Here is an 18,511-nt window from a genome sequence, read left to right on the forward strand (position 1 = left end):
AAAGGTAAAAAGACAAACAGTAGAAACAGTATTTGACAAACAGGTAAAATCCAAAGTCCACAGTTTGTTTAATACTAATATACCAATATTAAATTCTTAGTTTTCACCAATATGCCACAGTTATATAACAAAGTAACATCTGGAAAAAAATTAAAAATTTACTTGAATAAATTTCTAACATTATGCAGTAATTCATTTTGTCTCTAATAATGCAATAATACTTTTGCCCATAAATCTATACCATCTTTTTTTTACAATAGCTACTCAAAATTGTTTGGCTTACTATTTCTCTGGTATAACATTTTTTTCATTTTTTTACGTACAGCACTTCTGTGTATTTATGTTTTGAGTCTGTCTTTATCAATAGCACATAATTTGATTTTTAATTATATCTAAGACTTAACATCTCTTACTTTTTACTGAAAAATTTATCCCATTTATAATTATTGTGATAACTGATATGTTTGTATTTATTTGTGTCATCTTATTTTGGTTTATTTGCCCTACTTCTATGATTTGTTTTCTTTGAGATTCCTCTTCCTTTTTACTTTTCATAACTCACTTATATGAACACTAAACACTTCATTTTTATTCTTTTGAGGTGAACCTAGAAATTTAAAATGTATTTTCATCTTAAAGTCATCCTCTGAATAAAATCCATAAAATGCTTTATTTCTAATAATGACACCCACTCATCTAAAATGCAACTGTAGTCCAGTACTTAACCATATATTTTTTCTCAATCACATAAATTAGATATCACTATTATTCATATAGTCAATTTTGCTCAGATATAATATGTTTACTATTATCTCTGCATGCTACCTTTTCTTCCATCTACAACCCTTGAAGGCTCATTTATTTCTCATTATCTGAGTACATTCTTCACAAGTCACTTTAGTGGGTCATTACTGATTGTAAACTCTTAGTTTTGTACGTCTGAAATGGTCTTTTTTTCCCCCTCTTCTTTGCTTAAAGATAAGTTTCACTCAGTATTTGTGTTAGGTTTGTATGCTGCCTATCTAATTACCAAATAGTTTAACTAGCTTAAACAAACATAAAGCAGCTTAAAACTAACACATTTATTATCTCACGATTTCTTTATATCAAGAATCTGGGGAAAATTTAGTAGGTTATCTGTTGAGGATCTCACATAACTGCAATCAAGGTATCAACCAGGCAGCATTCTCATCTGAAGGCGTGACTGACAACTGGGGAAGAATCCACTTCCAAACTCATTCAGGTTACTGGCTGAATTCATTTTCTTGAATTCATTTTCTGAGGACTCTAAATTCTTGCTGGCTCTTAGCTACAGCCAGCTATAATGTTCCTAGAGGCCACATGTAGTTCCCTGACACATGGCCCTCTCCACAGGCAGTTCACAACATGATTGCGAACTCTCCAAGGCCAAAATGAAAGCAAAAGCTAGAATGCTAGTAAGACAGAGTTTTACATTATGTAACACAATCTTGGGAGAGAAATCCATCACCTTGCCTATAATCTATCATTTAGAAGAAAGTCAGAGGGTCTACCCACAGTCAAAAAGAGGGGATCATACAAAGGTGTGAATAGAAGAAGACAGAGCTCGTTAAGGGTCACTTTAGGATCTGTCCACCACAGTATTCAATTCTAGCTTGATGGCTATTTTCTCTCAGAATGCTGAAGATATTATTCTACTAAGGTGACAGGACAATTAAGTGGAAGTCTAATTATAACTATTTCATTGTTAACCTGTCTTTTTTCTCTGGTTGTTTTTGAGATATTATCATTGTCTTAGGTGTTATGCAGTTTCACTAATGGAACTGGAGTTCCTTTTATTTAAATTCTGTGGATTTACTCTCCTTCCTGTAACTAATTATTATTTCTAGAAAAGGCACAGTCAATCTCTATTTGCTTATTGTTCTTCCCCCATTCTATTTTTTACTACTTTTACTCTGATTAGACATATGGTAAGCTTCTTATTCTATCTCCCAAGCGGCTTAAATTCAACTCACACTATTATTTTCCATTTCATTGGTATTTATGATACAGTCTTCTTAAATTCTTTTGATCTATGTTCTAGTTCATTAATTTTGAGCTGTAATTAATCAACTGGTTGAATCTTACATTCAGTTTCAAATTTCAATTATATATTTTAGTGTAAAAGTTCGTTTTTGAATCTGTCTAGTCATTTTTGATAGTCTCATGTTCCTAGACAAAGTTACAATAACCTCTTGTATTTCTTTAAGCATTCTTATTTTATATGGTCTAATACTGTGGGGGTTGGGGGGTTGCTTTTGTTTTTGAGGGGTCTTGACTCTCAAGATGACGGCTTGCTTAATCATGTATTTTGCAGTTTTTTATATTGCAAAATCATGCTAATGTAAGATTTTTCTTGATTTTAGGTGTTTTCTACTAAATCCAGATTAACTTCTGCCAGACAACTACAGCATTCACTAATAGTTCTACTTGACCAGAAAATAAAATCCAAATTCATTATTTTGATATGTAAAGCCTTCAATAAATTGGTTTAAACCTATAATAATCATCCTCACATTCCACCATAAATCAACCCCCCTACTGTATATGCTACCATCAAGTGTAATTACGGATTAATTCATAAACACATCCTGACTCTCTTGCTTCTCCTTCTTCAATCACACTCTCTGTTTCATATAACAGTCACCTCCTGCTCACCCTCTGAACTCTATTTTTCTTTCAAGAACCCTAAAAAAAAGCCTCCTTTTTTTCCCTTTGTCTTGTTTTTGGCCTCTGACCGGTACCGGGATCCAGACCCCTAGACATTGGTGTTATAACAAAGTGCTCTAACCAACTGAGCTAACCAACCAACCTCTAAAAAAGCCTTCTTAATGAAGATTTCCTAAATTCTTTGTGGCTGGAATTAATCATCTTTCCTGAAACTTTAATAGTAATTGTATTATATTTCCTTTCTGGTACACATATCAACTTTTAATTATAAACATTTAAGGATAATAATTATATTCTCATAAAGAGAGTATAAGCTTAATCATTTTTAACACCCAAAGCTTAGAATAGTTTCTTGAATATAATAAATATTTAATATAATGTTGAATTTTATTCAATTGCATGTCCTGCAATCATCATTACCAGCCCTTAACAAGAAAGAATGTAGAGAGAGAGAGAAAAAAAGATGATATTCACGAGTATACCAATAAATAGCAAAGGATTAGCATAGAAGATTTCAATGCATGAAGTGAGGTTAGTACTTCAATAATACAGAGGAAAATTATTAGGTCTATCAAATCTAAAGAAGTTATAATAATAGCATATATTGGATTAGCAAAAGTGCCAAGTACCAGCCCTATAATCACTGCAATATTTCAAATATGAAACAAGAGAAACACATCAGTGATAATAACCAATGGTCAAGAGAAATATCACTTTACATAATGACACTATTACAAAGAAAACGTACATAAAATTAAGCAATCATTTGCCAATACAAAGCAATTCCAAGTAACTGTTTCTTGTCAAATAAGCAAAGGGATTTTGTTTTTTAACATACATACAGTTGCATGCAAGATGGATACTTCAGTAGTTTGAAACTTATAAAAATTAAAGTGCGAAATCAACCAATATTATGTAAAGATAAAAGATACACTTTATAGAAATGACTTGACTGGAAAAAAGTATGAATAGAAGTAAACCCTGCAATTTCTAGTAGAAGAAAACCCTGTAATTTCTGTTCCGCTACTGCCATTCATTTTGTAAAATATTTACAGAGCACCTGAGGATGAAGACATATCTACTTTCACTGGGCTGAAACTCCAGTCTCCAACAACTGTGCAACCTCTAGTATCTCTTTTACTACTGGTAATAGTTACTTACTGCTAGGGATTCCTGGAGTCTCACACTGCACGAGTATAGCTCAGCTCTTGTTCAAGGAACCACAGGGAACCCTCACAAAGACTTCTACCTCCTACCCCAACAGCTTGTTCCTCTTCAGTACCCTGTCCCATAAGTTCCACCTGTTTCAGCAGCCCTGAATTCTGATCTCAACTTCCTCAGCTCAGCAGAACCACCCTGCTATACCAAGTCTCCAACTCCTTGTGCCTAAATAAAAACACTGGACCCAGCCAGTGAGCCAGAATGAATATGCAACTCATCTTAAATGTTTTCCTGCTCTCAAGGGTCTTAGACCTGTGCTACATGTATTGACAAATGTCTAAAAAACAGATATTTTCTCCAGTTTTATAATTATTTACAGTGGCAGGGCACATCCAGTACTAGTTTCTCCATCATGGCCTAAATCAGAACTCATATTGAGTGTTTTTAAAATTAATTGAGAAAGTTTCTAATTGAATAACAGGTTTCAAATTTTTTTTTTGCAAATTTTAATTGTCAACACCATAGGAAAAATAAACCAGTTAAAGAGTACAATACAAAATTCAATATAAAATCATAGCTTCATCAGTTGTGTGAATTCATGAGAGGTAATTGAGAAAAGCAGATTCTTAGCCAACAATGGAACCAAATCTCACTTAACAGATTTCCAAACTAATCTTATAAGCTTTATGAGCTATTTTTAAAGCTATCTTTTCAATGAAGAATTTCCCAGTTCCTACAATGACAACCCTTCTCCATGACAACATAAGACTTACTGTTTGTGGATTATACCATAAGTGCGGTCAACTTCACTCTTTAGTTTTTTCTGTCTTTCTCCCTTACTTGGTTATAAACTCCTTAAAGGCAATTTACAGTTCTGCATCTGCCATAATGCCTTTTATAGTCCTCTATGCACATAAATGCTTTGATAAATATTCTCTTAAATGTAAAGCTGTATGAGGAAATTCATCTGAATGGAATCATTTTAGTTTTTCCATGAGTCATTTTAAAACTACTTTTCCTTATTCAGGGAAAATTCAGAGTTTAGAATAAAATTGTCTATTCCTAATTCTTTACTACCCTATTTCATCTTCCTTGATTTTGGTCTCCCTCTGAATTCCATTTTATTATATAAAACTCTGTTTTCCACTATTGCTAAATCTTACTGCTGTTCAGTTTTTATGTCTTCAAATATTTTGGGGGGAGTTTATTCAGAGAAGTTGGGCCCTTTTCCTCTATTTATAGCAATTATAAAAGAGTTTATTGTCTTGAGAAACACAGCAACCATTAAGTATAAATATGAAAATAAAAAATGTTTTGTGCCAAGCAGTGAACTTTCAAGTAATAAAATCTTCTTTGAGCTGAAAGTCTTACAATAATAATTACTGATATAACTTATTTTTATAATTTTCCATGAATTTAAATGAAAAGTAATTTGGCTTTCTATACACAGACATTAGTCTTGTAAAACACTAAAGGTATCACTCCTCTTTTGCTCATAATTACTGTCCTTTAAAAACAATTATTCTGTGTCAGGCCTTAAAAACTAACGCCACCTTAAGTGACATTACAAGCGGCGCCATCATGGGCCCACAAGGGTGTATTAACCTGGCAGCCTAAGATGGCGCCAGAAGTAAGGTGGGAGTGTCCGCGGGAACCTTGCCTTAGCCCTTATTGGCCCGGATGCACTTCCGCGCTTGTGCTCACTGCGCGATCGCTACAGCAAAGCATTGGATCCAGGCGCATGATTGTTTAACCTTTAAAATGATAGGCTACAGATAGGAAATCCCCTTCTCCCCCCCCTTTGCCATATGCTTATAAAAACAAGTGCTTGTGTGGTATTAAAAGGAACTGCTTAACAGAACCCCCGCGGCCTCTGAGTGTTCTTTAACGGGCTGGTTGGGGCTGGCGGCTGTGCTCACCTCTCTTCACGGCTCTCTTCCTCCGTCTCCTTCCAATGGGGACCGAGGAAAGAGGAATCTAGGCAATCCGCCTGCCCACCAGAAGGGACACCAAGGGAGGGACTGATAGCAAGGCATGGGCTGTTCGGGTCAGCCAGTGGCGGACCCAACAATTCTGAAGTATTTCACTGATTCTTCTTATCTTTACATTTTTCTTCTTTTTTGAATGGGGAGGATAGTGTTATTATTATGATGCTTAAGAACTCAACATACCTGCTTTCTAAAAATAGTGACTGAAATAAAATACTGCAAAATGTGTTGTAAAACACTGTAATTAACTTTTCCATGTCTGCACTTTACCATTGCTGAAATGTTTATAATATTCCATTCTCTGGAACAAAACCTCTGTATCATTTTGTTCATATTGCTTGCATTGGAAGTAACAGGTTTTAACATACTTTCTTGGAAGTTTTAAAATCTTTTTGTGGAAATGTAATGTAAGACGGCTAATAAAACCTATTCTTACGTGGGAAAAAAAGATGGTCTTAATTTTCTGAGTCCATGACAAAAAGACCATAATGCCCTAGTTTGGTTGGTAGGATTGAAACAAGTTCATATCATAATAAATTAAATATAACACTTTTAGGTTTAAAAAAATGTACAATAGAGTACTTTTACAGGAAAGAGTCTTCCCCTTAAAAAATATTTATAAAGTAATTTCAATGACTATAAACACATGATCCATTAACTAAATCTAATTATTTTCTTATCTTTTCCCCATTTTGTGGTACTTAGGTTATTTTCCAAGTCTTTAAAATTATATATAAAGGTATGATAAGCATATTTGACCATAAAAATGAATATTTATTGAATTATTTATTTTAGAAGGATTTTCAGAAGGAGAATTGTTATATAAAATAGTATGAACAGGAGAGAGATGAGAATGAGGAAAGATTATAAACAGGCATATAGGATCCTTCTGAGGTGATAGAAATGTTATAAAATTGGATTATACTGAAAATCATAGTAATTTTTGCACAACTCTGTAAATTTACTAAAAATAATTGACTTGTACATTTAATATGAGTGAACTGTATGATATGTAAATTTGACTTTAATAAAGTTGTAACAATTATTTTTAAAAATAAGAAGGTATGGATATATTCTGTGCTAATAACACTAAGAGTATATGATCGCAGCACTTTTAATATATACCAGAGAATATAAAAATTATATGTAATAAATGCACAATATACATTCTTTTTCAAGAACACATGGAACAACTAGCAAAAAAGACACATCTTCAGGTTCATAAAACAAGCCTCACAAAAATTAAAAAGATTAAAATCATATAAATGAAATGGATACATTCCTTGAAAAAATCAAATCACAAAAAAATTAAAATAAAAAATATATAATGTGAACTCTGATATCTATTAAAGAATTTATATTCATAATCTAAAATTGCATAGAGAACACTCTAGTCTGCAGCTTCGACTGTGAGCTTCTTCAAACACTGAAGAAAAAAACAATTTTTCAAAAAGAACACTAACACAATCCAATAAGATGAAACTCTTAAAAGCAGCATGAGAAAAATGACTTTTCACTGATTAGAGAACACCAATAACATCAATAGCAAACTTCTCATTTCAAAAATGGAAGCCAGAAGACTGTGGAACAAAATTCAAAGTCTTCAAAGAAAAAATTTTCAACCAATAAGTTATATCCACAAAATCCATCTTTCAAATCTGAAAACAAAATAAAACATACTCTCCGATAAACAAAAACTGAAATAATTTGTTACTAGCCACCTTATAAAAAAATAACAAAGGATTCAGTCATAAAAAAGAATGAAATCTTGCTATTTGCAGCAATATAGATGAACATGGAGAAAACAGTGAAATAAGCTAGGCACAGAAAGAAATACCACATGTCCTCACACATAAGTGGGAGAAAAGAAAGAAACAAACAACAAACACAATAATACAATGAACTTTCAGGAGAAAACAGACTGTAATAATTATAATAATGTAATGCTGGATTTGTAACATCTACAGATGTAATATGTATAAGAAGAACATCATAAAAAGGGGAAAAACATAGCAGGGCTATATAGATATAACATTTCTATAGCTTACCAGAATTAAATTAGTATAAATCTGAAGCTAATTCTGGTAAATTGAGATGTACACAGCAAGCCCTAGAGCAATCACTATGGAAATAAAAGAAAAAAAAAATAGAGTTAACAGTTAAAGTGAAAATGTTACATTAGAAAATGCTCACTTAATGCAAAAGAAACTAGTAAAGGAGAAATAAAGGAATAAAAAGGACATGAGACACTACAGCTAACAAAAAGTAAAATGACAGATGTAAATCCAACTATATTGTTAATAACATTAAAGGTGAATGCAATAAACAATCAAATCAAAAGGCAAAAACAAGATCCAGTAATACAGTGTCTATAGGTGACACCAGATTCAAAGAAACAAACAGATTTAAAGTAAATGGAATGGAAAAAATATCAAGAAATAACTAACAAGAAAGCTGGAGTGGTTGTACTAATATTAGACAAAATAGACTTCAAAACAAAATACATTTTACTAGAGATAAAAAGGACATTTTATAATGATAAAAGGAAGATATAACATTAGGAAGATGTAGCAATCATAAACATATGTGCACCTGACAATGGAGCACCAAAATACATGAAGAAAATCCTGACAAAAATGAAGATGGAAATATGTAACCTAGCAACAACAGTTGGACACTTCAATACCCAACTTTCAATAATGGATAGAACAACTAGGCAGAAGATCAACAAGGAAACATAACACATGAGCAAAAACCAAGGAGACTTAACAGACATCGCTAGAACATACTACCCAACAACAGCAGAATATACATTCTTCTCAGGTACATATGAAACATTCTCCTAGAGAGACCAATGTTAGGCCATAAAACCAACCTAAATAAATTTACAAGTATAGATATACTACAAAGTATATTCTCTAGCCAAATTGGAATGAAATTAGAAATCAATAACAGAAAGGAATTTGGGAAATTCACAAATATGTGAAAATAAACATCCTAAATAAACAATGTGCCAAAGAAGAAATAATCAAAAGGGAAAATTATAAAATATTTTGAGATGAATAAAAATAAATGCACAAATACCAAAACATAAGCAGCTAAGGCAACACTTAGAGATAAATTTATACCTGTAAATGTTTGTATTAAAAAAGAAGACTTCAAATCAACAACCAAATCTCTCACCTACGACACTGGTAAACAAAAGAGCAAACTAAACCTAAAACAAGTAGAAGGGAAAAAATAATAAGGATTACAGAAGAAATTAATGAATTAAAGAAAAAAAAAATCACAAAAACAATGAAACCAAAAGCTGGTTCTTAGGAAAGATCAACAAAACTGACAAACCTGTACCTTAACTCATTAAGATATTAGTATTATCTCAATAGATGCAGAAAAAATATCTGACAAAATTCAACACCTTTCAATGATAAAAAGCACTCAACAAACCAGGAATAGAACAGAATTTCCTCAGTCTGATTTTTTTAAAAATCTATGAAAAACCCATAGCTACTAACAACACATTTAATGTTAAAAGACTCAAAGCTTTCCCATTAAAATCAGGAACAAGACAAGGATACCAGATTTATATATTTCTATTCAATATTATACTTGGATGTTCTAACTGAGGTAATCAGTCAAAAAAAGAAAGAAAAAGCATTCAGATTGAAAAGAAAGAAGTAAAATTGTCTCTATTCACAGATGACATACTCTCATATATAGAAAATCCTAATGAATCCAAAAGAAAAGTATTAGTGTTAATAAACAAGTTCAGCAAGATTGCAGGATACAGAATGAATACACAAAACTTAAGTGTATTTCTATACACTAGCAAAGATAAATCTGAACATGAAATTTAGAGAACAATTTCATTTACAACAGAATCAAAAATAATACTAAGGAATAAATTTAATTAAAAAAAAAGTCCAAGATTTGTACACCGAAACCTACAAAACATCATTTAAAAAGTTATGAAGATCCAGTAAAGACATCCTGTGTTCATGGATTGGAAGACAATATTGTTAAGGGTGGTAATATTCCCCCAAATTGATCTACAGATTCAACAAAGTCTCCATCAAAATCCAACTTTTTTATAATGGATGTATTGTATGTATATGAATTAATATCTCAATAAAGCCGTTTAAAAAATTTTTTAAACAAACAAATGAAGCTCTTTTCCTCTTCCTATTCCTCTTCCCTTCCTGAAAAATTCATAAAGCTACCAGGTAGTACTAAGCAAGGTAAGAGCCTGCTTTAGTGGTAGAGGGGAGAAGTTGCAGTGGACAGTAGGGTGGCAGAGCCCTCAGCTAAATGAGAAGTATATCTATATGGGGGAGCAACATAGTATCAAAGCCCAGAGAGGTGAGGAGGGTGGCTATCTGGGCATGGAAGCCAGAGCATGAGCAGAATAAGGAAGGGATCCCTGCAAAGGGAAGATAGAGCCCAAACAGAAGGTATCCACATAGGAATGCTCCTTAGCCTGGTGTGCCAAAGGCAAGCAGGATGATAAGGACAATCACATTGGTTTGGGGGAATAAGGGTAGAGAAAGGGCAATTCGCTGCAGGATGCCAGCATGAACAGGGTAGGAAAGCATCCCTAAAGGGCTACCTAATTCAGGATGTCAGAATTCTAAGAAAGTGGTCAGGCATCCACCTGAAAGGACAAGAAGAGAGAAATGGGTTATGCCCTGGTATAAAGTTAACACATATGTGCATGGTAAGGAGGATGTCTACATAAAAGAGATTCTTTGTGTGGAGAGTCAGAGCCTCAACAGGATGAGAAGGGTGGCCCAGGGGAGGGAGCTTGACCTAGAGTATGGTTTGGAAAGCATTCATTTGGGGTATGCCTTGGCATTTTGGAGCCTAAGCAGTTTGAGGAGGGCATTCTTATAGGAGGGCTGCCTGAGGAAGGTAAGGACTACATCAACACACTGAAGCAGCCAGGCCAGGGAAGGCAGAACACCAGCAAGATGGGAGCACATCTGCCTAGTGGAGCTAGCAGGCATGGAGTGTCAGAGTTCCATCTTAAGAGCCTGACCCAATGTAGAGAGCTAGTGCTGAGCAAGGGTTAAGAGGGCACCCATGAAAGGTGAGAGATAGCCAGCAAAGGATGCTAAAACCTGCCTCAGGTAAAGATGGTATCCATATGGAATATGAAGAAACAACTGAGAAACTTCCAATCAGCAGACTAAAGATACATTATAATGTAAACACAGTGAATTTGATCTTTTTCCTATGAAGGACATTCTGAGATAATTAGCAAAAATTTAACAGGTTCTGAGGATTAGATGGTTAACCTCCTGATTTTATGTTAAATAATAATTACGTAAAAGAATGTTCTTGCTTGTAGGAATTATAACATTCAGGGATGATGGGGCATCATGTCAGCACTTACTCTCAAATGTTGCAGGAAAAACAACTACTTGGTTAATGTGTTTGTAACTTTTCTGTAAATTATTTTATTTTTAAATTTTAAAATAAGAAAGAAATAAAGGAGGAGGTAAACACTGAAAAGAAAGTGAGATGAAAGAAGTAATTTAAGAGAAATATAAATGATAAGCAAAGTAGATCAAAAATTTATAGTCAAGTCTCTAAAGAAGAAAATCAAAGCAAGAAAATAGGATAAATAATAAACAGTATGAGAAAACTTTCTTGAAATATATAAAGATGCAAAAGTACATCTAAAAGTGCACACCACATACCTAAGAAATTAACTCAAAATGACCATCACAAAGACATATCTAGCAAAATTACTTGACTTAAAGAAAAAGGGAAAAAATCCTTTGAATGTCTAAAAAAAGCAAATGTCCTATAACAGAAAGGATATTATTAGATTGTCATCACCCTTTCAACACCAATACCTCATGCCAGAAGAAAATCAGATACATATTTAGGATGTTCAAAAAAGCAAAAGTTTGTCAAGGATTTTATAGACAAGAAAAATGACTTTCAAGTATAAAGCCCCTTTACTAATATCAAAATGCAAGAAATATTATTTCCATGAGCCTTTCTTGAGGAATCTCATTTTTTAACGAGCTTTAGGTACTCAAAACACACCAATACAAGGAAATGTGATAAACCTTAAATATATAGGTACTTACAGAACTATGACTAAACAAGAGTTAAAAGAAAAGAGAATAGTATGTAACTTCTTATATTCAGCCCTTTTTCCTCCTTGCTGCCAGGAAGCTCCCATTAATTCTGAAATTCACTTTAGCAATTATACAAGATTTAGGATTTGCACATCTGTCTTTGTATTTTCTTGATTTTCTACCCTTTTTTAATATTTCATTTGGAGACTCCCGGTCAAGACATCAACACAGACAGTCCCCAACGTCACTCTCTTCCACAAATCAACCAATTTACATGTATTAAAAAGCAACGATAGCCAAGCTAGGGCCACTAGAGCTCAGGAGAAGAGGAGGAGAAACCCATGGAGTTCATGAAGGCGGGAGAAGCTATGATGAGAGAAAGAAAAAAACCTCTCGGAACATTTCAAGCCCAGCCGCTTCCAGGCTGGAACTGCTGAACGCACAGAGCAGGAGCTGGCAAAAGCTGGCAGCTGTGCCCTTCGGATGAAATTGCTTGGAGGCGGCAGGGGAGAAGAGGACCTTGGTGGCCCCCAGGCCAGCAAGACCATGAATAGGGCTCCTGTGGACCCACACAGGAGCGAGGAGACACAACTGAAAAAAAGAAGCCACTCAGAGGACGGCGAGTCATTGCAAGGGACCGGTGCATGGCCAGTCCCATGGGAAGTGTTTGCAGCACGGGCAGTGGGGAAGATAAGCTGTTGGGAAAATATAGGAAAATGGTCAGGGCCCCTCAGATGTTCAGAATCTTGCTGAGCATTTGATGTAAATAGGCACGTGCACTCAGGTATTTCTTGGTTATCGTCTAGTGTATTGCGCATGTGCATCCAGGTGTCCTGGGTTATGGACAAGTATAAAGGATGAGTGGTTCTGCTCCTCGGTGCTCCCTGCCCCCAGGATGCACCCGGGGGACCACGGGGAGGCCACCACTGCTGTTGGAGGCTGTTGCTGCAAGCTGTTGCTGCCAGTGCCCCTGGGACTTTCCATGAGCCACCGCCACCAACAGACCTGTAAGCTGCTGGACCTGTAAGCTGCTGCTGCCATTGCTGAGGACTGAGCTTGTGTCATCTGCCAACAGCTACTGGGATCTTTCCCAATTGCCTAGTATGGACCTGCATGTGAGGGATCTGGGGACCCAGCCTGGCGTGTGAGGGGTCTGGTGACTTAGTCTGTACAATGGGTTTGAAGGGTCTGAGCCCTAACTCTGACAATATAAATGGAAACTTAGTATAACTAAAATAATGAAACATTTTGGCTTTAGTTATGATTTGCCTTACTTTACACGGGCCCACTGAGAGAAGACTGGGGCACAGCAAGGGCAGCTGATGTGCACCCCAATCAGCAAAGACCACTCAGAAGAAACTGGTCAGGAATATAGATTGCATGGGGTGCAGCTTGATGAAAAAACTCAGGCCCAGACCAGAGTTTCTACACAACCCAGGTACACCGGATTTCACTAGACCCAGAAGTACCCATAATGTCAGCCATTAAAACTTAAGCTGCAGAAAAAGCCTTCCCCAGGGAATCGGCAGCAAAGCAGCAATTTAGCTCAACCACATAGCTCAAGTACTGATCCCGACAGGAAGTTCCCCCACTTTAGAAGTAAGTAAAGGACAAAAAATTAGTTCCAGGGCAGAGTTTAAGTGGTGGGAACCGTAAATAATCCAACAGAGAACTGAAAGAAAAAACAAAGTACCTGCAACCAGAGACAAAGTTTGAGATTAACTAGCAAAGGTCTCATTTCAACAAAGAACACATATAACACCTAGAAGGACCGGAAGTCCCCTGGGCTACAAAGCCAGAAAGGGGGAAGGGACGGGGGCCTCAGCAACTCCCCCCAACACCCCCAACCAGTCCCGAGGGTGGGGGCCAAAGACCTCAGTCACACACCCCTGACATGTGCAACCACCCCAGTGACAACCACCAAGCTGCCTCAGGAAGTGCCCTGGGCTCTCCCAAGCTGGGGTGATGGGGGGCCAAGGGCCTTGGCCACAACGCCCCAACACCTGCGGCCAGCCCAGTGACAACCACCAAGCCACAGCAAGAAGGGCCCTGGGTTCCCAAGCGGGGGTGGGGGGCAAGGGCTTTTTCTACACCCCATTGACATCTGCACCAAGCCCAGCAATGAACAAACCACCGCTGGAAGTCCCCCAGTCTCCCCTGTGGGAAAGAGGGGGTGATACAGGCCTCAATCCCGCTCCTCCTCCTTCCTCCTTTTTCCACCACATTTCCATCCCTTTTCCCCTCTCTCCCTCCCTCCCAACTGCTCCACAACAACATCCTAGAATGTAAATAAATAAATTACATTTTCTTTAAAAAATAAAATTTTTTAAAAAAATTCATTTGTCACTCTATTTAATATCATTCTATCAATGACTCAAAAGCCACTTCACATATTTTGTAAAACAAGGCAAATTAATAGGAAAGGAAGGCATGCAGAATATTAATCCAAAAATGTAAATTATAGAAACATTCCTATGCACGGTGAACACATGGCAGAACCAGGACTCAAACCCAACAAAAATACTCATGAGAGAAAATACTCATGGCTGTACAAGCACAAATGCATTTCTAGAGCTAGTAAAACCAATAAAATGATATGGACAAAAGATGGTAGCAAGTAGTGTTACCTTGACTAAAAATAGCAGCACTATTGTTATTTGATATTATTATGATTATTCAAATCACTGAGAACAGAAAGATCTTTTAATAAGGATAAATTCAAACTGTCAATATAGAACATATATATTCATATAGACATAAAAGCAAAAACAGAAACGTCAATGCAAAACACAAAGGCAAAAGGAGGAATATTATTAATGTTTAGTACTTCTTTCTGGTAACGCAATCTTCACATTAATTATTTAAACACTAAGTTCAATTTTTAAAAAAACAAAAATAAAAAAACAGCACTTCCACACAAGACATGTACTCTTTCAGAATTATAAACCTTTCACTTAAAATGTATAATTAGCATTCAGCTCCAAATAGTTTGGGACTTCACAATTTCCAACGTGACTTAAACAAAATCTTTATATACTTCTATTTTCCTAGCCAGGTATACTTCATATTGAAAACTAATTCATATATGTGAATGCTGTATCTTGCCTAAATAAGTCTTTGTTTCGAAAGTTTAAAAAAAACAGGAAGAATATGACATCATGTTAAATAATTGGTTTCGCTAAATTAGGACATTCATTACTATACCCACTTCCCTATTACCTATTGCAAAGGATAAGCAAAAGTAGAGGCTAAAATTGGATTTCAGCCACAAGTAACATTTTATACTAGCTTCCTTGTAAATCTCTAACAATTCTTTCCAAATTACTTTCAATATTAACAAGAAGTTATCTCATATGTTCATAATATAACATATATAATTCAAAATTTGAAATTTCAAATAGCACATTAGGCAATACAGTTTTATAAGATTTATTATTTCAGAATTGTTAACAAAAGGCATGCCATCAACATTAGAAAAATAAAAAAGAATAAGAAAGTTAATGGCGGGAGGGAATAGTTGAGAAAAAGCACCTTTGAAACAAAAGGAAACATATAATAATGATTGAGTTCCAAAAAACAAGGATGACTCTTAAGAAATAGTGAAGAAAGATTTTCATTGTATATTAGATTTCACATTTTACATCTAAAACTTTCCACAGAATCTATAATAAGTTAGTTAGGATTACCTTATATCCAGGTCCTAACTGATGAATTGCAAATATCTGTGCTGGGTTGAGTGCTTCACTGAACACATACACGGCACCGAGTTGACCACAGAATACCCTATTTGCATCAGCAGTTTCTGAAGATCCGAGAAAGCACTTGTCATAGCTCTATTTTTAAGAAGTCATAAAAAAACCAAACATATTACTTTTAATGACAAACTATTTAAGGACATCTGCCTTCATTATCATGAATATCTTAAAGCACTTATGCACTGTAACAAATGACACTATATGAATTATAGCAAACACTAATAACAAAGAAAGCATCAATTAAAACTTTATTGAATATATAAATAATAAAAGCGAGTAAAGATTTTTAGGGGAAAAAATCAGTTACTTGTTTCATATTTATGATTAAGCAAAGAAACAATTACCACCTTCTCAATCTTCAGACTTGACTACTTTCCAAATTTTATAGTTAAAAGCAAAAGAGCTTATAATTATTTATTTACAATAGTAAAACTAACTTTAAAACTCTAATGATTATAACTGTTCACATATAGAGAGATCCATCTGAACCAAGGGAATGACTGTTTCAAATTTTAACCATAAACACATAAGGTCTAATTTTCAAAATTCCACTTCATAATCAGCCACAATGTATATCGACAAAATAAAATTTAAAAAACAAAAAACAAACAAACAAAAAATTCCACTTCAATTTTCTTTCTTTCTTTCTTTCTTTTTTTTTTTTTTTTGACGGGTAAGGGGATCACGCAACCCTCAGCACGGCATCGTCCGCACCACGCTCAGCCAGTGAGCGCACCGGCCATCCCTGTATCGGATCAGAACCTGCGGCCTCGGCGCTACCAGCGCCGCACTCTCCTGAGTGAGCCACGGGCCGGCCCTCTACTTCAATTTTCTATTACAGAGCAATTCCTCTATCCCTCCACACTAAGTCAAAGACACAAAGAAAATCGTTCCTTCTCTTATATGAGTAGGCATTATACAGAATCAAATAAACAATGATCACTAAAATCTGCTGCCTAAAGCAGACGGTACAGTGCTCTCTATTTGTAGAATTCAGCATTTAAGCCAAGCTTATGGAGACCCTTCCTGCCTCTACTTAAACCTCAACCATTCAGAGCAGTGAAAGCCGTCACTGCTCAGTTTCCTCCGTCAACCCCCACAGGCTATTCTACACATTCTCACTAATAAGCAAGACATTATAAATGTATGGGTGCCTCAATAAAATAACAAAAAAATTGTGAATGGGGTACAAAGACAGAAAACTGTCCCCATTAAATAGTCAATCTTTAATTAAAAGTATAGAAACTTAAGATTTGACTGCATAAAGTATATATGTGTGTGTGTATATATGTGTGTGTGTTATTCTTCAGGCTTCTCCATTTCTTGGAGCACTATTACAAATAACTCAAAAATCTAAGTCTTGTCATTTCAATATACTGTCTTATCAGCTAATAACAGTTAACAAAACCACTGGAGTTTCTTCCACCCTGTAACAAAAAGACTTTCCCCTCTAGAGGTACATAAGAAACAGAATTTCTTCTGTGTATACTAACTCTGATAAAATCATTTTCTAAATATTTATTAACTATTGCTCAACTATGAGTTTCCAGGGAAGAAAAGCAATTTTTCCTATAAAGGAACAGATGGGAAATACTTTAAGTTTTACAAGCCACACGTGGTTTCTGTCACATAATCTTCTTTAATTTTGTCTTTTTTAAAAAAAAAACCTTTAAAAATATAAAAACCAAAATTCTTAGCTCCCAGGTTATACTAAACCAAAAACACATTGAGGATCAGATTTGGCCTATAGGGTATAATCTGCCAACCCCTGATCTAGGGGACAAACTATGGACTGTGCACATAGTGCTATTTAAGAGAATACAAGACAGGACAAAAGCCAATCCTTGCCCTTCGAAAGATTAAAGTCTAGATAGATGCAGACAAAATTAAGAAGTGGAAATTTGTTAAAAAGAGGCAGGTTATTATAAAACCAGGTATGCCAAGAAGGTTGTATATTATTGGGCTTGGAGGTACTTTTGGGATTAAAACACATCTTTTACTTTGGCTCTAATAGGCCAGAATGGAGACAAGGGAGAGCCCAAAGTAGAGAAATAATAAGAGCCCTTGAGGTTTTAACTCTAGATGTCCTCTAACTAGAACCCAGCTGTGTCACCTCTTCCACTGCTAACATGCTGGTAGAAACTAATATCTCTTTGTTATTGCTGTAATAAGTCATCAAAGTTATTTCCCTGCCTCTGGAGTCATTTCCCTTTAGAATATTCTCTGTTCTGTGGGAAGACTGATGATTTTTAAATATAAGCAGACATCACTTACCTGCTCAAAATCTTCTAAAGATTTTTGAAGTTGGGTAAGATGGGAAAGCCCAGGCACCCAGGCATTGTTTCCTTATGAGGCCCTACCTGCCTCACCTTATCTCAACACTATTTTCCCTCTGCTCCGGACAAATTAGCTGCCTTGTTCCTTGAACTTTCCAGTTCTCCCTCAAAGTCTTAGCAATCACTGTTCCCAGTAAATGGGATATGTCCCTTAAATATATCCACATGGCTTGCTTCCTCTTCTCATTAAAATCATCTTTGGACAATTTGGCTTCTCCCTTTCCTACGCCTATACTTTCTACACTTGTTCCCCACTTTATTTTCCCATGGCATTTATCTCTATATAATTAATAATAATGACTATATGTTATACTTATTCATTCTGTTTAAGGTCTTCTTTCCACACCCAAATAAGGGGTAAAACACATTTTTTAATGCTTGAGATTCTGGAAAGAATAGAATAGTGCATTGTTTTTTGACCTAAAATACTTAAAAATTAAGCCAAGTAATTTTCCTTTTTTTTGCATCACCAATCATGTCTTTTAGCAATTTTA

General features: G+C 35.3%; 1 protein-coding gene across 1 annotated transcript in view; it reads right to left on the bottom strand.

The window, feature by feature from the left end:
- NBEA (neurobeachin) overlaps positions 1 to 18,511 on the bottom strand; it is a 657,479-nt gene that overhangs the window by 541,363 nt on the left and 97,605 nt on the right. Inside the window, exon 8 of the mRNA XM_063101747.1 lies at positions 15,613 to 15,759. Within this exon, the coding sequence (XP_062957817.1) occupies positions 15,613 to 15,759 (147 nt within the window). The remainder of the gene's footprint in view (positions 1 to 15,612; positions 15,760 to 18,511) is intronic.

This window comes from Cynocephalus volans, chromosome 7 (assembly GCF_027409185.1).
Source record: "Cynocephalus volans isolate mCynVol1 chromosome 7, mCynVol1.pri, whole genome shotgun sequence".
NCBI lineage: Eukaryota > Metazoa > Chordata > Mammalia > Dermoptera > Cynocephalidae > Cynocephalus > Cynocephalus volans.